Source organism: Panthera pardus, unplaced genomic scaffold, assembly GCF_024362965.1.
Source record: "Panthera pardus isolate Hobbes unplaced genomic scaffold, ASM2436296v1 HiC_scaffold_15, whole genome shotgun sequence".
Taxonomy (NCBI): domain Eukaryota; kingdom Metazoa; phylum Chordata; class Mammalia; order Carnivora; family Felidae; genus Panthera; species Panthera pardus.
This window is the reverse complement of record NW_026526710.1, coordinates 10,870,110-10,891,504: the sequence shown is the minus strand read 5'-3', so window position 1 is coordinate 10,891,504 and position 21,395 is coordinate 10,870,110. Positions and strand designations below refer to the sequence as shown.

The 21,395-nt window shown below is 41.5% G+C and overlaps 1 protein-coding gene across 12 annotated transcripts in view; it reads left to right on the top strand.

The window, feature by feature from the left end:
* Nucleotides 1-21,395, top strand: part of CIT (citron rho-interacting serine/threonine kinase) — a 171,834-nt gene that overhangs the window by 19,880 nt on the left and 130,559 nt on the right. For all 12 annotated transcript variants that reach the window (XM_019467299.2, XM_019467306.2, XM_019467305.2 and 9 more), the window contains exons 5-9: nt 107-208; nt 10,358-10,500; nt 11,689-11,782; nt 17,893-18,096; nt 19,928-20,081. In XM_019467299.2, coding sequence (XP_019322844.2) covers nt 107-208; nt 10,358-10,500; nt 11,689-11,782; nt 17,893-18,096; nt 19,928-20,081 — 697 coding nt within the window. The remainder of the gene's footprint in view (nt 1-106; nt 209-10,357; nt 10,501-11,688; nt 11,783-17,892; nt 18,097-19,927; nt 20,082-21,395) is intronic.

Genomic DNA, 21,395 nt, shown 5'->3' with positions numbered 1-21,395 from the left:
AAAAAATAAATAAAAAAAAAAAAAAAGAGAGGTTGGGACATTCACCCCTCCCCTAACACTTTGTTCTTTATATTATAATTGTCTAAAGGGTTTCTTTTCCCCCTAGGTTTCATTTTTTGAGGAAGAACGGAACATATTATCTCAGAGCACAAGCCCTTGGATTCCCCAGTTACAGTACGCCTTTCAGGACAAAAATAACCTTTATCTGGTGAGTCTTTTCATCCATCTCTCTGGAATTAGTCCAGTGCTGATACTCAGATATCATAGACATAGAATTGGTGTTTCTTGTCCATATGCTCTGTTGAGTTGCTGTCCTGACTTTAAGGTGTCTCCCTGTTCTCCTTGTCCTAAAGATGAAGGGCTATCCCATTTAGAAACAGCCCCATTTATTGTTGAGTATTGTAGCTGTGGCTTAAAGGGCAATAATGAGAAATCATTTATTTGGAAATAGTCTGATACTACCTTTAATAGACTCTTGCTTTAATTTTTTTTTTTTTTGAGACATAATTGACATACAACATTACATTAGCTTCATGTGTACAGTGTAATGATTCAGTATTTGTATATACTGTGAAATGATCAACCACTAAGTCTAGTGAACATCATTTAAATTTTTTAATTTTTAAAAATTGAGATAATGCACAGTTACTTTAAGAAGATGCAAACATTGCAGAACCGTATGAAATAGGGAAAGTTCTCTACCTTTCTTTCTAATCCCTTTCCCTAGGGGAACCTATTATTGGTTATGTATGTTCTTCCTGACCCTCGTGGAAAAAATATTTCCATGTCTATATTTATAACACATGTATATAGTTTGTTTTATGAAACTTGTATATTACTTTCTACTCTTCAGCTTGCTTTTTGCCTTTCAGCAATTTACCCTGGACATTTTTCCATGTCAGTACATACAGATCTGCCTTGTTCTTTTGAACAATGCCATAGTATTTCTGATGTATGTGTAGCATAACTTTCACAATACTAAAATTAATTCTGGAGCCTTGTTTAGGTTCTTGGGGGCTTAGATTCCTAAAGTAAAAAAATTTATCCCAGAAACAATTTTTGTTCCTGATTAAGCCCTTAAAACAAGACTATCATACTATTACCTTGAATGGAGAGAAACTCTTATAGAGGCTCATGTAAGAGGAAAGGGTAAGAAAGGGTTGGATTCCAATTTATCTCAAACTTCCACTGGATAGTTTTGGGGGACTTTATTGCCTTTATTTGTGACCTGTAATAAGCACTTTATTTGGTTTCCTATTAGTTGAGAACCTATTGCTGGTAGAGAAGTACCCGCCACAGCCTTCTGAGCCCCAGCCCCACCTAGCCTTCTGAGCAAGAATGTTTACATACAAATGCATTAGGAGATTGGCCTTGCACTAACCACATGGTAGAGGTGATGACAAATTCTAAGTGTTCTATGTAACAGTGATGACAACTGGTGGTTGACATTGCTTGTATTCGGGTGGCCAATGAGGATGACCAGAGGGGCCCTGGGAGTGATACCAGCTCGTAGTTTCCTTTGTGTTGACTAGTAGTTTTGTTTCTATTTTTGTTTTCATGGCTCAACACTTTTCAAAGTGCATCTTCAAGAGGGTAATACCTGGTCATTTCAAAAATTTTAACCTCTTTGGTGCCACCATTTTTATCCCTACCAATTGACTTTGTCCTAGTGGTAGACCTTCCCTTTTTCTTTTTAATCGTGTAATTAACTGCTGTGGACTTCCGCTTGGGCACAGCCTAACTGGAATGCCTTATGGTCTGGGAATATCAGCCTCTCCTCTGCTAAGAGACCTCCCAGTGGCAGGGGGCTTCCTTTTTTGGGCCTTTTGTTCGTGGGGCTTCCATCTGGATGTTGCCCCTGGCATTGGCATTCCTAGCTTAATGACCATCTTTCCAGGTTTTCTAGCCGCCATCTTACAAGAGGGGAATGATCTCAAAACAGCTGTCTCCTGGAGTTCTAGTTGCCTCAGCACATTGATACCTGGCTGCAATGACATTTTTACACCCTTCTTTCATAGCTCAGTTGGGTATTGCTGATGGGATCTTGTAATTATTTCCCTGTCTGCATTCTCTTCTCAAGTATGTTGGTAATTTGGAGTAAAATGCTTGCTAAGGGTACAGTTTTCTTATAAATATCCAAACTCAGCATTGGAACTAAGATATGATTACAGATCCCCCATTCTTTATCTGCAGTTCTCAAATGCCCAGAGCTCTGAATAACCTCAAGTTCCTTAGTTACTTATTTGGCAGCAAAACCTGACCTGAATCTCTTCTTCATTCCCTTTAGTATGACTATTTGTAATTTTGCCAAAAAATTGTGATTTTGATTGCATTTGATTACAGGGTGATATCTCAAGCCATACCCTAGGGTGTTAGATAACATAAAGTAAATGCACCATTTTACTTTTCTAAAATCTGAACATTTCTGCATCTGGAAATACATTCTGCCACAAGATAAGGGGACCATAGATCTATATTGGTATCGTGAAGTACCAAAATTCCATTGTATCTATTGACCACTTATAGATCACCAAACCTTTGAAGTTTGGGGAAACATAAATTATCCTAAGCTCCCTGGCAGTTGAACGTTCACTTGTAATGCAAATGCAGTTTAATTGAAGATACATTTAGAAATCAGTGAATAAAACAAGTAGGAATCGGTGACCTATATATTTCTCAAAGCTGTCTCTTCTCTCCATTCTTGCTTCGACTGGGTGAGTTCCTGCTGCCATCTTTTTTTGCCTGCATTACTGCAGTAACCTCCTAAGTGTTCTCCCTGCCATCTGTCTTGCCCTTCCCCCAGGTCTTCTACACACTGCAGCCAAATCATCCCACTGTTAAAACCCTTTAAGACTCCCTGCTGCCCTCTGGATAAAGTCCAGACTCTTCCATGTGGTTTCCAAGGCCTTTTTCATATATACCTCTAGGCTTGTTGCTTACCATTTCTTTGTTTTTACTTTACATTCATCCTGACCTTCCTTTGGTTCTTTGATCTGGCCTCTGACCTTTCTCCACGCTGTTCCCTCTTTCCCTGTTTCCCAGGCTAACTCCTGTTTCTCCTTCTGGACTTGGGCCAGGTATCACTTCTTCCAGAAACTCATCCTGGCCTCTCTTCTTCCGGGAGGGTTGCCCTTCTGGCTGCATACTCATAACACCCTGTGTGTCCTCTTCATGAGTGGGTGTTGGGCTACCCTACCAGGCTACACCTCCCTCCACTAATGGAGGGATTCTGTTTCCCTTGCTTCCTGTGGTGCTTCCCCAAGTAAATGCTTAAGATGCGTTTATTCAACGAATGTCTGATTAATTTCATAGCAATTGATTTACATACAGATTTACTTACTGTGTTATGGAAATCACACATGAGTAGTATGAGTTTTATTCTCTAAAGTATGTAATTCAAGTTAGATCCAGTGGGATTTTCAAAATTTGGAGTGCAGTGCAGGGAAATTGAACTTGGATCCTTTTGAAATTTGATGGTTAAAAATTTATTTGTCGTTACATACCAATGAATGTGGCTTGCCATTTTCTGGCGTATAGAAAATTTCAATGAAGTCCATTGTATTAATGTCTGGTTCTATATAACAAGGCTAGTTCTGTGTTCTGGCAGGCAGCCCATGGAAACAGCGCTTTGTTGGTCTGGTTCATGATGAAATCTGTTCAATTCTGTATAACAGATGCCTTCACCAGTGTCCTTCCAGGAAGGAGCTGGTCTTTACAAAGAAGCCATTGTTTTGCAACTCACCACTTGTAGTATTGTTGCATCTAAGCCCTTTGTGGGATTCTTAAAGCTTGCTGGCTTTGTATTGATGTTTTTCATGCCATGTGTCTTCAGGCTGCCCTTGCTCTGAGTCACAACCGGTCCATGAATCTTTTTTCCTTACAGTGGCCTCACATTGACTTCCCTCTGTTCATTCCAATTTTTTCTCCCCCAGTTGCACATAGGATGTATTAGTTAAGGTATAGACTAAGCTACTGTAACAAAAAGATACCAAAATACAGTCTGAACTGACAGAGCAGCTCTGTTGTATGTGATAATCCAGGGACCCAGGTTCCTTCCATCTTGTGGCTCCTCATCCCTTAGGATATTTTCCTCTTTGATGTGGTTGAAGTCGGGTATTTCATATTCTCATTTCACCTGGCTGGTAGGAGAAAGGAGTAGAGGACAGAACAAGCAAATTCCTTTTACTTAGAAAGATATGGAAGTGGGGCACATCATTTCCTTTCCTATTTTATTGACTAGAACTTGATCATATGACCTTACATCTATACCATCTAGTGGCATGGCCATCCTCCAGCTTCAGGAAGAATGGATTTGGGGGACCAGTTGTAGTCTGCCACAGAGGTTAAAACACCTACTTTTGTAGGCAATAAGAGATCTGGGTTTTGAAGCCGAGCCCCTTAGATCCACCTCCCATACTTTTACCCATTATGTTACACTGTCACATCCCAAAGCACTTCTGTTCCGTCCCCGGTTCTGAAGTCCTGCTTGGGATTAGTTCTTTATATTGTCTCGCTTTGCACCGAAGCAATTGCACAGGTGGTATTTCCTTCCTTTGTAGGGACAGTTTGGAGGTTGGCTGTTTTTAGACAGTGACCCCTGTGGCCTGTGGGTGCTGGGCTCTAGCCTCTGCTGACACTGGGAGTCTGGAGAGAGTTAACAAATACAACTTCATTGTTTATTTTCGTAAAATGTGGCAGCTTATGATAGTTTTGACAGTGAGACATGTGCTGTTTTGATCTCTCAGAAAAGATTATCCAGTTTTCAGGCATGTCTCAAAACTCACCAGCATGTTCTCATGTTGCTGTTTCAGAAGCCTGGGTTTGGAAGCTGGCTGCCCGTCGGAAGGAAGCTGTTACTTAGAATATAGGTTCTTGTTTTATTACTCTTCCTTGGTTGGTCTCTCTGGAGTCATTGGCCTTTTCGGCTTCAATGTTCTCATTGGTGAAATGAGATATTAATACCTCTTATTGACCCCAATTCAGTTGCTGAGTATATTATTGCCTTGGAGGGGTTCTTTGTGCCTTCAAAATAGTTGTTTTATGTCCTGGTCTTTCGAGGCATATTTCAACTGAATGCATTTAAAGTCTTAGTCGTCACAATTTTGTTCCATTGTCCCAGTTTGTCTTGTCCCATGGTCCCAGTTTCTGGCTTAGTAGATCGAAGATGGGGCCCAAGAATTTGCAACCAGGTCCCAGGTGATGCTGCTGCTAGTCTGGGGGCCCCACTTGGAGAACCATGGTCCTACGGCTATAGTTACAGTTAATTTCTGGCTACTTCTTCCTCCTTTTGCTCCTTCAACAATGGTGAAGTTTCTCAGATCCTGTCCCTTGCTCTTTGCTCTTTCAGGTTGACAAGTGGTACCTACTCCCCAGCTCTTAACTAGCCCCAGGGTTCTTCACCAGGGCAGGGTGCTTCATTAATTCATGTCCTCAGTTACCTAGTTTGAGTGTGCAGTCTGTTTCTTGCCAAGACGCTGGATGATTCAGTGCTCAATGAGGATTTTTCTGAATAGATGGATGAATCAGGCTGGGATTCCTATTTTCTGGAAAAAAAAAAAAAAAAAAAAGGGTCTTCTCTCTTTTTCTCTTGGTGACCTTGCCTTTCATGAAGAATAATTTAGAGTCCCTGCCAGGGACCACTCTGCTTTGAGAAGCCCTTCCTTCCTCCCAGATGCCAAAGATCAGGGACAGTCCACAGGGCAGATAACGATACCAACACCATTGTTACATTTCCGTGGCACTTTCAGGCAGGCTGATTGTAGTGCAAGCATTTCAAGGGCACGTTGCTGAAAGGGTGGCCAGCACAGCATGCTTCTAATGACACCCTGTGCAAATTGGAATAGGGTACAAGGACTATTAAATACTCACCCCTTCCCCACATATGGATATGAGCGCATGCAGGTGTGCATGTATGTGCATTCATGTGCACGTGCGCATACACACACACACTCACACACTCACACACTCTTGTCCTTTGTTTCAAATGCCACACAACTGATGGGCATTGCTATCCCTTGCTATCCCTGTGCTTGGGGTGTAGCTGCAAACACCAACAGAGAGGCCTCTACTCCTTCCAAACCGAACACATGTAAGATTTGCCCTTTAATTAGTATCTGCAGCTGCTGCCATTAGAAGGGTTTGTCTCTGTTGGCCTGAATGTCTTTGCTTTAAAAGAGCAAGTCTGTGATAGCTCCAAGCCAGGCTTGTTTGTCAGCTGCTGTGCTTTCTCTGCCATCTGCAGGGCTGCCGCATTGTTTAGGGCTGTTTCCCTATAGGGCCCTTTTCCTCCTCCCGTCGCCCAGCCTTTGATTACCATGCCTTGGTGAGTGCCATTTGGGTGACCTGCAGCTGGTCGTTGCGGGCAGGCACATGTCTCATCCATCCGTGGAGGATTGTTGCCTCTGTGCTGACGGACTGGTTACCTTCCGGCTCTTTGTTGCTGGTGATCTCGTCGTGATGGTCAGAAAGGCTGTAGGTAGTCATTGAAAAACACGTCAAGCAGCAGGAGTGTTGGCTGTATCAAGGGCACCTCTTGCTGTAGAAACTTTTCACCCGCTTGAAGCAGGGAGCCACGTTGTCTCCACAACTTCCTCAGCAGCGGGTCTCAGTACAGTGCTGGGCTGGCTGCGTCAGAATCACCCCGGTGGCTCCTTAAAAATGCAGGTGTCTGGACCTCACCCACGGTCACTGGGATTTTTAACAAGCTCCCTGAATAACCGGTTGGGGTGAGAATGAAACCTACTTTACCCTTTCATACTGCTTAATGTTCGCTATTTTTCATTCCTCTAGAATTCCAGCTCCATGAAGGCAAAGGACTTTTGTCTGTTTTACTCTCTGCTGTTTTCCTTATATCTAGAATAGTGCCTGACACACAGCAGGCACTCAAAAAAAAAAATTTTTTTTTGATGAATGTGTTTTTTTCTGTTTTTCAAAAGCACCTCCCTGGGTGATTCTGATGGACAGGCAGGTTTGACAAGCCACATTTTGGGGGTATCAGTGCCTCACCAGGCATCTCTGAGTAGTCAGAGTCCTGGACGGAGTCACACTTTTGGACAAAAGCAGGTGCTGTGAATGGGTTGTCTGGGACAGCCTGGGTGGTGACTTTGGCCTTTAATGGTTTATCGTGTTCTTCTGACCCTGGTGTTTAGTTCATAGCAAGCCATCCGGTAAGGAGATTTAAAGGCTCTTCATTTGTGACTTTGTTTTAAAAATTTTTTTTATGTTTATTTTTTGACAGAGCGCGAGCAAGCTGGGGAGGGGCAGAGAGAGAGGGAGAGAGAATCCCAGGCAGGCTCCACACCATCAGCATAGAGCCTGACATGGGACTTGATCTCACAAACTATGAGATAGTGACCTGAGCCGGAATCAGGAGTCAGATGTTTAACCAACTGAGCCACCCAGGTGCCCCTTAATTTTTGACTTTTGATGATGCTTTTGGAGCCTCTTGCTTTGGTACCATTTTTAAAAGTCCAGAGGTGTTTTCTGAAAGTGCCCAAGTCCTGTTCTATATGTCTAAGCTTAACAGCAAGATGATTGGTTAAGCTTGAGTTGACCACACACAAGCCCTGTTCCCCATTTTGGCAGAATGAGCGACTGTACCCCAGCAGGATAGCTTTGGGATGGGGATAACAGATTTACTCAGTAAATGTCCAAATTGTGTTCTCTAACGGTGGGCACTTGAATTTTTAGGGTGGTAATGTGGGATCGTGTTGGTGGCTCAAGCCTGATTAGTTCTTTGATAAGGACCCAGTCTATTTAGGGGTTTGTTATTTCGTGTCTATTTTGTCCCATGTTGTGGAACATGCTGCCTCGCAGCTGTTGTAATTTTTGTCACTTGTCTTCCCAATCAACCCTGGTTTAGAAGAAATGAAAAGTTGTTTGACTCAGAAAAGACTGATCTTAGTTTTGGTGGGGATTTTCAGCTCAGGAAATTGGATCTTCTGAATAAGCACACAGAATACATATCTTTTTGCCTTTTAAGAGATGGTTCTTATTTTCTGAACTATTTTACTGGTCATTACAAAATAGAGTCTCTAGGAATAGTTGCGAAGTTGTGAAGTATTACAGAGCGGTCAGTTTGTGAGCTCCTAAAAGTTGCCAGTGGGTGCTATATGTTTGACTTTGTCATCCTTAAACTTACAGCCATTCTCTTTTTAACATCTTTTTTTTTTTATAAAAAGTTTTTAAAAATGTTTATTTTTGAGAGAGAGAGAGAGAGCATGAGTAGGGGAGGGGCAAAGAGAGGGAGACGCAGAATCCAAAGCAGGCTCCAGGCTCTGAGCTGTCAGCACAGAGCCTGACACGGGGCTCGAACTCACAAACTGCAAGATCATGACCTGAGCCGAAGTTGGACACTCAACCGATTGAGCCACCGAGGCGCCCCTATTTTTCACATCTTTAATAGAGCCAGGTTGGAAAGTTTTTAACTGCGATGTATCGTCATAAATATGCATTGTTCCTATTTTAAGATGTTTCCGTTCTAAAAGCATGAGTACTTCTGTTGTTACTGGTGATTTTTTTGGGGAGGGGAGAGGGCATTTAAGACCTTTTTAATGGCAATATATGTTTAAAACAGATATAAAAATTAACATTCACCGACATAACTAGGGCCTGTGGAGAACCAGGTTGGGATGAGTGGGCGAGCTTTAGGCAACCAGGTGGCTCCTGTGGGTTCTTCTAGGACTGGGACTGGTAGCTTTCAATCTGCTGTGAACTTTGGGGCAATAAAGGCTGCATTTTAGCCGCCACTCCTTCTACACTTCACCCTTCTTGTTAGTTCATAAATCATTTTTTCCCCAATAATTACAGTGCAAATGGAACCTTACTCTTCAAATTGTCCAGTATCTGGTTGACTCTCTGCTCCATGCAAGATGCCACGTGAGTGGGGGAGACTCCCAGGTGACCCAGAGCCCTTGGGGAGGACATGCAGGTCACTGGCTCCTCCAGGGGTCTCTGGGGTAGGGTTGACTCGGTGCTGGGCAGAATCTTTACTGGACCAGCCTGGGGCCTCTGCGGAATGTACAGATGCTCCATGTCTCACTCGACTAGAGCTTTCTTCTAATTCTGCACCAAAAGCAAACAGGAGTTTGGAGGAGGAGGGAGAGAATTCACATCCCAAAATTGGCTTCTGGAATGCAGTAGCTGGAGAGATTTAGTATTTTTTTTTTTTTTTTTTAAGATGTTTATTTGGATCTTGCCTCTTTCCAGATAGGATTTGAGACAACTTAAAACAAAAGACATTTATAGTGTGGCTCACAAAATGGGAAATCAGAGCAAAGGACGAGAGAGAGCTGAGTAAGAGTGGTCGAAATGTGTCCCGGCTTCTCCCAGCCAGGAAAGGATTATGCAGTGAAGGTCGGGAAAGGAAGACTCCTGACTGGCAGTTGAAGACCTTGTTGGTGCCAGGCAGGGTGTTGCGAGGGAATTAGTCTTATCCTCATTTTACAGTGGATGAAACTGAAAGGCTGAGAGCTTAAGTCACCAGGCTGCAGTTTGTAGCCACCCAGGCAAACCGGCCTCAAACATAATATAATGTATATGTTAACAAATGTAATAATTTTTTTATCAGAAAAAAGAGGTTGTACTTTATCCTGTATGTCACTTTATATTATCATGGGCAGCTTTCCACGGCAGTATGAATAAAGGGAGTCTGTTCATTTTTCATATCTACATCTTCTCCCATGGTTTAGATATGTCATATTTCAGGAATTTCTTAATGATGGATATTTGGGTGATTTCCAGGCTTTTTCTCTCTCCTGTGTCGCAAGCAATGCTGCAGTGAATCTGTGTGTCTTATTGATCTACAAACTACTATAAGTTCCTGTGAGATAAGTGGTCAGAAGTGGAATTATTACGTCAAAGAGTATATATTTCACATTTAAATTTGTAACAGATGTGGTCAGATGACTGTTGCAGGAAAAGGTTGTATCACATTTGGTGCACCCTTCCTGTGTTCTGCTGGGTGCCGAGAGAAATACAGAAGGGATGCCAGAGGGTTTGTTGCCCTCCAGCAATTTCCATCTACACTGTGTACCGAATCCTAGGGAATGTCTGGGGTGTCAACTTGGGTGGGTGGGTAGGTGAGTGGGTGGATTTAATTCAGCTTTTCAAGCTTACCTTGCAAACACTGTGCGTGGTGTCTGGGACTAGTCTTTCATTATAGTGATTCTCTTGGGTATTGGATGTAATTTCCTTAGGGCAGGGATCTCATCCTACGTGACTTACAATACGTCTCTCACATCTTGGTTGCTTTGTGGAGATGTTGTAATTATAACACGTCAGGCAGCATTTGAGGCTCTAATTGAGACATTCCCTTCTGGGGTGTATGAAGAATTAATAACTTTGGTATTCTATACAGGTCATGGAATATCAGCCTGGAGGGGACTTGCTGTCACTTTTGAACAGATACGAGGACCAATTAGATGAAAATACGATTCAGTTTTACCTAGCCGAATTGATTTTGGCTGTTCACAGCATTCATCAGATGGGATATGTGCATCGGTAAGTGAGACTCAGGTAGTATACTGAGAATTTATCTGTATCACCTAACAAGTCCCACAGTAGAATGAATGAATGGATGAATGATTTCAGCATCAAAATAATGCTCCCTCCAAATTTTAACCAGTCTTTTTTTTTTTTTTAAGTTTATTTATTTATTTATTTATTTACTTATTCATTCATTCTGGGGTAGAGAGTGAGAGAGAGAGTGTGTAGGAAGGGGCAGAAAGAGAGGGAGAGAGAGAGAGAATCCCAAGCAGGCTGCGCACTGTCAGTGTGGAGCCCGATGCGGGGCTTGAACTCGTGAACCCATGAGATCATGACCTGAGCCGAAACTGAGAGCCAGACGCTCGACCGACTGAGCCACCCAGACACCCCCAAATTTTAACCAGTCCTAACTGTAAATGGCTGAAAGTATATTTTCCAAAATGGCAGACCTTTCAGCTTACTCATTCAGCAGTGAAATAGATCTATAATTATAACGTTCTCAAGTTTGCTAATAAGATCTGTTAATGTAGCTGATAAGACTGAGAACTCTTGCATGGGTTCTTCAGGTTACATGGTAGAAGAACTGAATTTGATTTGCAGAAGGAACTGGCATACCATGTAGGGGCAGAATCCCATGGAGTTGTACTTCTGACCTTATAGAATTAGTTAGTAATTCACACAGGTGTTCCACCCTCTGTTGAAAAATGTTTTTTTACATCCTTGCTCATGTGACGTTTTATGTACCTCCGAGAACGTTGTGGGAATGGAACCACAGTTAGGCCAGGAGTCATGAGACCTCGAATAGAATCTCAGGTTTTTCCATTGACTTTGCTACATGACCTTAGGCAAATCCCCTTGTTGCTTTCATAATGTAAAATGTGTGTCTCTAGGAGAAATAATCCATCTAATAACTTAGATTTGTTCCTTTCTCCTCCCTTCCTCTCTCCCTCCTGCTCTTTTCTATTTCCATCTACTTCCCTTTCTCCTCCTCTTCCTTCTCATCCTCCTCCTTTTCTTTCTTCTTCTTTTTCTTAAATTTGTTTTGCAGAATGTTTTGCTTATTATTTATATCTATCAATCAGGAGGTATGTATAGCAGAACATAGACCTTGAGATTCTTGGCTGAATTGATATCCTAGGTTTACAGTTGCTTGCTGATTGGCGTGGAGAAAACAATACTAATTTGTGGCCCTGATTTTCTTAGAGACGTCAAGCCTGAGAACATACTCATTGACCGAATAGGACACATCAAGCTTGTGGATTTTGGATCAGCGGCTAAAATGAGCTCGAATAAGATGGTAACAAAATGGAGCAAGATAGCTTAATAGAGATTATGCTACAAAGTGTTCTGTGGTCCTTGTAAATTTGGAAAATATGGGAAAACTTTGAGCAACATTTTGGAATCTTCATCTGCCAGTATATGGCAGGATTTCTCCATGGGTGGGGATAGGGGGATAGGAGCTGTTTCCCAGACTTACTTGATCTTGACACCCTTTTATGTATAACATCTGTTAATACCCTACAAAACATTTTTAGGAACATCCTTAATAGTTTGGTTAAAAAGGGAAAATGCTTATTTTGTTTTTCTTTTCATTTTCCTTATTATAGATTGCCTTCTATCATCTTCTTTATCTCAAATTTCTATTTCCTATGCAGCAAAATTGAAATAAATCACTGGCACATTTAAACAAATATCCTTAAGCATTAAGAACCTACTGCTGAAAATGTATTTCCATGTCCTGGATCTTTGGTAAAAATTACGCTGTATTCCACCTGCTAAAAAGGGAAGGCAAGAGGGTATCTGCTGAGACCAAGAGCAAGAATACTTTAGAAAAAGATGACAAAGCAAAAAAATATATATAAATTAAAAAAAATCTAATAAAGTTGGTATATACTAAAGTGTGAATTTTCATGGCAACTATGCAAAAAAATGGTAGGTCTATGAGAAAATCAACTTAGACTTAAAGACTTATTTTGCAAAGGAGTCATTTGGTGACCTGGACAAAATTCTTAGGAACTTTGCATTTGATTCTTTCTCAGTAAAATACTGATTCTAGTTAAAATGCACAAATTCAGAGGTTAGGGAGGTTATTCTTTAACATGCCCCCTTTCCCTCCAGCCTCTAAGAGTTAAGTCCTTATGAAGGGAAATATGTAAAATTGCCTTTTTTGCTCAAGTTCCTTGGAAGAAAGATGAATATTGTTAGGTTGATATTAGGAAAAGGCTTGGGGTTATGTTAACTCTTTGCACTCCAGGGGCTGGCCACCCTGTTCTGCAGACCTGAGGCCTACTTGAGATAATTTGCTTGGTGTTCAGATCCTTGGAGAAACAGTCTCCCTATGTGCTGGTTCCCCTCCTCCCAAATTATGTTCTTGTAATTGATTCTACTTGATCATTACAATGAGAATTAGGTTATAGGATCAAAGCATTTTATGTTTTAAAAATTATGTGCAATTCAGAAACAGGTATGAAAACTTAAGTTTTGAATTTACTGGAATAAAGCAGAGGAAAAAAGTAATGCAAAGTTTTATCATCTAGGATTGAAAAACTTGTACATTGCATGAGTGACTGTAATGAACTCATGCATCTAGAAATAAACTGACACATAGGTACATAGTCTAATAATTGAAGCATAGGTACATGGTCAACACCACTGACATTTTGCTCTGGGTAATTCTTTGTTGCAGGGGGCTCTCCTGTGTATTCTAGGATATTTAGCTACATATCTACTAGATGCTGATAACACCCTCCCCTCCAGTTGTGAAAACCAGAAATCTCTCCAGACATTGCTCAGTGTTTCTTGGGGACAAAATCACCCCTGGTTGAGAACGATTGCAAGCCAGTTGAGAAACATCAGAAAGCTTATTAATGAGAGCCAGCACTACGTGCTTGCAATAAGAAAATCTACTTGGAAAACTAGATTGTGGTCCAAAGTCAATACTTGGTAAATAAATGGGAATAAAGTAAGGCCTGATCTGTGCATCTGGAATCACTTTCTTCAGAGCCCTTGATGGAGAGACTGGACTTTACTTCATTTCAGATTTCTGTTTTTTAGGGCTTCAGACTACCCTTTTCAGTTCTTCTAATTGGAACAACCTTCACTTCCGGGGAGCCCTCCAGGGTCACTCAGGTTTATTTGCAGCTCAGTGCTCAATCCCTGATTAGTCTGGTGAAGGAAAGACGGCACTCAGTCCAACACGTGAGAACAGTCATCTCCTCTTCTCTTGGAGGAAGAGTCTCCTCTCCAGAACTTTGTACTTTTAGGGCCAGAATGTGACAAGCACGTAGGAGGGAATTTTTAGCATTGTTTTCAGTGCAAAGGCCATTTAATTATGGAAGACCAATAATCTACAATCTAGGTGAAGTCGAGTATGGATATCGAATTATACTTTTTAAAAAATATATGTTGTATTTTTGGTGGGTTAAGCACATGTTTCCTTTAAGTAGAATGTTTCCTAGGTGAAAAGGGGGTTCAGAATATTTTTTGTACTCAAAATATACCATATATAATCTACATTTACTGAAATTTATATATGTTACTCACCCAAAATCAATTAATCCTTTCCCTACTGCTCACAAATATTATCTATGAATTTTAGGTATTTGTGACTCTTAGATCTATAGGGTTTTCCATCTTCCATTGTCGTTATTCCAAGCCGCTTAGTCAGAATGTTGCTTTGGAGTATTCTCCTTACTAACACGGGGCCATACTGCCTAGAGGTTTGGCTGTTGAACTGAGATATGCCTTTGACCTGCGGTGTGACTTTGGTCACCCACCTTACCTTATTAGAATCTCAAAGAGTGACAAATAGTGAAGCTTCCAACCTGTCTCTTTCAGCTCTCACACAAACATTTGTAAGGAGATTGTAAACAAAGAGCAGTATAGCATGTTAAGTGTTAATCAGCCTCATTTAGTGGTTGGAAACTCATAGGAGATAGACTTTTTTGAGATTTATGTAGGAGTGAAAAGCTTTTATTCCTTTTCCCCAAGAGGAACAACATAGTGAGATACGCCCCCCATCCCCCCTCCTTTCTGCCCTGGGCAGCTACATGGGGAAAGTTAGGTTGAAATAGTTTTTAAAAAAAAAAAACATTTTTTTTAATGTTTATTTATTCTTTGAGAGAGAACATGAGCAGGGGAGGGGCAGAGGGAGACAGAATCCGGAGCAGGCTCCAGGCTCTGAGCTGTCAGCACAGAGCCTGACACAGGACTTGAACTCACGAACTGTGAGATCATGACCTGAGCCGAAGTCAGATGCTTAACCTACTGAGCCACCCAGGCGCCCTGAAGTAGTTTTATGTTTAATAAGCATTTTAGGGGAAGGGGATTGGGAGGAGGCAGATGGTGGTTTTCTTACTTCTCATCTGCTTTCTGCTTGTAAAGGAATCTAAGTTAATCTACCCCCTTTTTTTTCTTGCCTTAACCTCTCTATTTCCTAAAATACAACTCAGTTTTCTGTCTCCTAGTCATTTTCTTATTGTCTCCTGCTGAATTGGTGTATTTTCTTCCTTATCAATACAGTGAAAATTAACTAGTTAATTATCAGATGGTGTACTGTCAGGCAGGCTGGCCCACAATACATGGCTCCACTTTTAATATCTCACCCAGATTAGCTGGCTGTGAATTCCCACCAGAAGAGAGTGAAACCATCTTGCAAAATCCTTGTCAGGATGGTGGTATTACGTGTTAAATGGGTTTAATGTGCTTGGAGGTCGGTAGCTAATGGAAATTTAACAGTCATTAAATTGTCATTAAAAGCCTTTGTTAATTACTATTAAGTACTTAATATACTTTATGTCAGAGATGTCCGTAAGGGAAGCTAGGGATATTTTCCTTAAAATTTTGAAAATTATAAAGTGATTAGACATAAATGTGTATAATCACATATCTGTTAGAGGGCAGTAGTTAGGGAGTTACCTGACGCTCTTGGATAAGTCTAATCTTGAGTTTGAAAATGAGGCATTGGTGACTTACGCCCTTTGCTGGGTCATGCTGATAACGTGACCCAGTCCAGTTCCTTTCGACTCTTTGGTTGTGAACAAGTGACCAATCCCCGTGTGCTGCAAACAAGGAGAACTGAATATTTCCAAACAATCTAGTGTGATAATAAAATAAAACCCAGCAAGTGCAAGCAGTGCATATTTGAGGATTGCATATTAATGGTTCTGCAAGGTAATTAGGCATAAAGGGTAAGCGTTTAATCAGTGATGACATTGCAGTTTTTCTCCTCTTGTTTTCGTATTTAAAAAATACTTTTATTTCTCATTGTCAGTATTGAGGGTTTTTATTAAAACCCTGTAGTTTAATCTGAATCCTGTGCTGAGCTCATTAACATTTACATACACATTAAAAGATAGATAGAAGTCTTCACCTGTTGGGATGAGCACTGGGTGTTGTATGGAAACCAATTTGACAATAAATTTCATATCAAAAAAAAATAGAAGTCTTAGCTCAGGCTCCCCAGCATCGAGGCTTCCTCTTGACTTAAGCTACTTTCAATTCCTCAAGGGTAAGGTACCCTGTCTTAGACCGGATGTGGTATCCTTTCTGCCCACTTTTGTCTATCAACAATGGCCTTTGGTTTTCTTGGGCGGTATGACTGTCTAGCTTTCCCAGTGGGTACTTGCAGTGGAGATTCTTTTTTTTTTTTTTTTTTTAAAGATTTTATTTTTTTTTAATGTGATCTCTACACCCAGTGTGGGGCTCGATCTCACAACTCCGAGGTCAAGATTTGCATGTTCCGCTGACTGGGCCAGCCAGGCGTCCTCCCAGTGGAAATGCCGTTGCCCAAAGCAACAGATGACTGGTGTAAAGAATAACAGCATCACACTGCTGTCTGGATTTAGGGTTTGGAAAACCTATGGTGGGCTTGAGAAAAGGGGTGAAAAGAGAAGGAGTAGGGAGAGTGGGTCTGTTTCCTATAATCGTGGGTCTTTGGGGCAGAGGAATGGACAAGATTAAAGTTATGAGCTGGAAGAGCTTGGGTGTCTGTCCCTAGAGAAGGGGACTAAGTTTCTGGTCAAAACAAAGCAAAGCAAATTGCCTTTCTTAATATAAAGCCCAGCCTTAAAGAGGTGTGGCCATACCTACAAAATATCTAAAGTCACTCAGGGGCACTCGACATCCTTTAATAGGGAGAAAGTTCGTTTCTGCCCATGTAACTGCTGATGTGAGAGAAACCTCTTTAAATTTTTTTTTTTTTAACATTTATTTATTTTTCAGACAGAGAGAGACACAGCATGAATGGGGGAGGGGCAGAGAGAGAGGGAAACACAGAATCGGAAGCAGGCTCCAGGCTCCGAGCCATCAGCCCAGAGCCCGACGCGGGGCTCGAACCCGCAGACCACGAGATCATGACCTGAGCCGAAGTCGGACGCTCAACCGACTGAGCCACCCAGGTGCCCCGAGAGAAACCTCTTTAAAGGCAGGGCTATTGGACGGCTGTAGGATTATTGGTCAACACAGTATATGACTAACATCAGGCCCTTTCTGTGTTGATAGGGAAGAAGTCAGAGAGGTGATCCTTAGCCTTCAAATTTCATGGCTCAGTAAGACTTCAAAATAATTTTGAAGGCTGAAAACGTTGCTGACTTCCTCTGTTGTCTAGGAAGGGAAGGGGGTAGGGGGCAGAAAGTCTTTTATCAGGCCTCATTTCAAGAAACAAAGGACATGTAAACACTAAAACAGTCGGAAGGACAAGTTCTCAGAAGAAAGGACAGTTCTTTAAATGGGATATATTTAGCTTTAGAAAAAGACCTACTACATTGTCCTAACCTTTGCGAGGGTTGGGTGCTTGAGTGCCACTGGATTGGAGGGCTGTGGATTTCTGAACAGTGGGGAGGCAACCACAGGAACAGGAGTTTGGGGTGAGGGAAATGAACTCATTAACATTGGTCTCTGGTGGAAGATACTTATCATGTCTTGCCCTGTGGGTGGCTTGAAGTAGGAATGTTGATTCCAAATATTTAAACTTGAGATACAATGCGTTTGCAATATCGTGTTGCCCCAGCTAGCTGCCAGGTTTTAATAATGGGTAGATAGATCTTATAGATTCGTCTTTAGGATTTATTATCATTTTGCTGTTTTCATAAGTAAGAGAAATACTGTGTAACATGTGTCAGGAAAGACACCTTCCGTTCTTTCCCCAATTCTCATTTGTGTAACCAAAGGGCGTATATTATCAACAACTCTTGCCCTTTTGCCTTTGGATTATATTATGTACTTTTTTTTTTTTTAATTAGTAAATCGTTTGCATTTCCTGACAGCGTGCCACTTGACAGAAGGTTTAAGTGCCTGGGAGAATAGTAATCAGTGGCAAATCAGCCTGTGTCTGAAACGTGGCTGTCGGCAATCTATTCGAGAATAATTGAAAGTTTTGCTGTGTTCATTTTGCTTATGGGTTTCCAGGTGAACGCAAAACTCCCGATTGGGACCCCAGATTACATGGCCCCTGAAGTGTTGACTGTGATGAATGGGGACGGAAAAGGCGTCTATAGTCTGGATTGTGACTGGTGGTCAGTGGGAGTTATTGCTTATGAGATGGTTTATGGAAGATCCCCATTCACTGAGGGAACGTCAGCCAGAACCTTCAATAACATCATGAATTTCCAGGTAAAGAGCCATTAGTAGATTTTGAAGTAATATTGAGAGCTGTCATTTAAAAATGTACAAGTGAACCTTTGTAATGTAAATCAGTAGTGCTGGATAATAACAACAGCAAATACTTATAAAGCACTTTGTGCCAAAAGCTGTCCTAAGCGCTTTAGTGATTGTGTTTTATTGACTCTCAGCTGCCAGTCATTGTGAGCCTATGCCATTATTTTAGGGAACGTTAAAAAAGAGAAACTGTTGCCAATTAATCTATGATATTTCGTTGGTTATAAAATGCATTTTTATTTCAGTGCTGTTAAGGGAATAACTGAGTCCTAGACTTGATGAAATATGGTTCATTAACTCGGCTAATCCTCAAACAATGGAAGAGGTAGACATTACTCCCATTTTACAGATGAGGAAACCAAAGCACACAATGGTTAAGCAAGACCATCTTGCCTAGAATAACACAGTCAGTCTGGCTTGGAAGTCCATGCTCTTGATGTTATGCTATGCTGTTTCTCGGTATGACTGGCTATCGAATATGGCAGTAAAATTGAAATGGGGGCAGGAATTAGAAATACAGGAATGTATATGAAGTAGAATTAAAACTATTTTCTAATAAGTGTATATTCTAATAGATTAAGCCCATTTCTCTTAAAATTTTTTTTATTTATTTTTGAGAGAGAGAGAGAGAGAGAGAGACAGAGTGTGAGTGGGGGAGGGGTAGAGGAGAGAAAGAGATACAGAATCCGAAGCGGGCTCTAGGCTCTGAGCTGTCAGCACAGAGCCCGACGCGGGTCTCAGACCCACGAACTGTGAGATTGTGACCTGAGCCGAAGTCGGACGCTTAACCGACTGAGCCACCCAGGTGCCCCCCCATTTCTCTTTTTTTTAATGTTTATTTAATATTTTGAGAGAGAGAGAATCCTAAGGAGGTTCTACACTGTCAGCACAAAGCCTGACATATGGCTCAATCTCATGACGGTGAGATCATGACCTGAGCCGAAATCAGGAGTCGGACACCCAGCCGACTGAGTCACCCAGGTGCCCCTATTAAGCTCATTTCTTTAGGATATGATAGATATGTATGTTTTAGTTTCAACTGAAAGGAAGAAGAGAAATTTCAGTTTTTTTTCTAACTCACCCAACTTCATCTTTCTGGAATGCTTAATGTGTATTTTCATATTTTATATGCTTAATACATATATATATATTACTTGTTATGCTTGAGTCTCCTCTTGAGTTCAAGTTTTCCCTTAGATGATTCTTGGGGCCAATTTATTTCCTTCATTTCAGTTCATTCGTTCAGTAATGAGAGAATGGCACCAGGCACGGTTAGGTACCAGGTTTACAGTGTTGAGCGAGCAGAAGGCTCTCTCTGCCTTCTTTCCCTGTTATCACACGGAAATCACAGTGCACTGTGTTTGTGTAGAAGTAGATTACGGGGCGGGGGGGGTGGGTGGTGGAGCTGGGCAGTGATCTGGTGGAAGAGGGGTGCGGGCTGGGGAGGGCGTTCTAGGCAGAGAGAACAGCATGATTTGTTCAGGAAGCTTTAAATAGCTCATCATTGTTGGACAGCAAAGAGTGAGATGGGGAGTGTAGCTACATGAGACAAGAGAGAGGACCGAGGTCAAATCATGAAGGATATTGAACTCTTGCAAAGGAACTAGGCCTATTGATGTGAACAAGCCATTTATTTTGGGAACATGCCTTTGGTCCAAAGTTAAGAGGGCACAAAACTTCCTCCTTTTAACACAAAGAAACTTGCATATATGAGAAATACTTTTTGGGGGGGACATGAGAAACTGAATTTGCTAAGGAAATAATAATTATTATTTTTTTGGAATAGCGGTTTTTGAAGTTTCCAGATGATCCAAAAGTTAGCAGCGAATTACTTGATCTGATTCAGAGTTTGTTGTGTGGCCAGAGAGAGAGACTGAAGTTTGAAGGCCTTTGCTGCCACCCTTTCTTCTCCAAAATCGACTGGAATAACATTCGTAACTGTGAGTAGGGCTGCGGTCCTTCCTTTCTGGTGTTCGGATTAAGTGTAAACACTTAAGAATGTTCTGAAATTATTCTGGCCTGCAGAAGGTGGTATAAATTATATAAATAAGGGCCTCAATTATCTCCAGGGATAGAAAGGGCTAATGATGTAGCTGTCTGTAAGTGGTAATTCTTCTTTAAAATTGTTTGCACAGAATGGGGTCATTTATCAAACTCTGTGCTTAAGTGGCCTTCACATCATCTCTCAGTAAGTTAGAAGAACAGACTGATGGAGTTCAAGGGTTGCCGGTTGGTTTGACAGAGTTTCTTCTAAGAGGAAAAGTGGACGTATGTATTTCCTTCACAGATTGGGAAAAAAGACTCAAAAATGAGGCAAAGTGCCAGGTTGCTCTGCAAATGGCCAAGCCTGCACGAAACCCATAAATGCCTCCCTGTGTTCATGTTTTCCCCGGAAACATTTTGTCTTTGCTTGCAAGCCTGTAAAATCTGTAACATAGACACACACAGCAGATTCATTCATACATACATCGCTTTGGAATCAATTAGTGCAAATGAAATTCATTAAAAACAGAGATTTGATTTATTATTGACAAAACCAAAATGCTTGGGCTTTTACAAATTGGTGATTTTGGGGGACACACGGGTGGCTCAGCCGATCGAGCATCCAACTTCAGCTCAGGTCATGATCTCACAGTTGGTGAGTTTGGGCCCTGCATCAGCCTCTCTGCTGTCAGCACAGAGCCTTCTCTGGATCCTCTGTCCAGCCCCCCCGACCCCTCCCCCCCCCCCCCACACACACACAACCGCGTCCCTCTCCCACTTGTGCACGCACTCTCTCTCTCTCAAAAATAAATAAACTTAAAAAAAAAAACAAATTGATTTTTTTAAAACATTTTTTATTTTTGGATATGTTGACTGAATGTGCCAATGATTAGCATAGATTAGGGCCAGGAGGAAAGCAGTGGGTCTGAGTGGGTTGTTTTTGTTTTTTTTAATTTTTAAAAAATATTTATTTATTTTTGAGAGAGAAAGCATGAGCAGGAGAGGGGCAGAGAGAGATGGAGACACAATCCAAAGCAGGTTCTGGGCTCTGAGCTGCAGCACAGAGCCCGATGCGGGGCTCAAACCCATGGACCGTGAGATCATGACTTGAGCCAAAGTCAGACGCTCATCCCACTGAGCCACCCAGGTGACCCTGTTTGAGTGTTTTATCTTTGGTGATGAGGGGAGGTGGGGAGTGGAATCCATTTCTAGGTGTCAAAACCAGACTTCTAGTTCAAGCCATGTTGTAATCCTAATATATGATGAGTGTT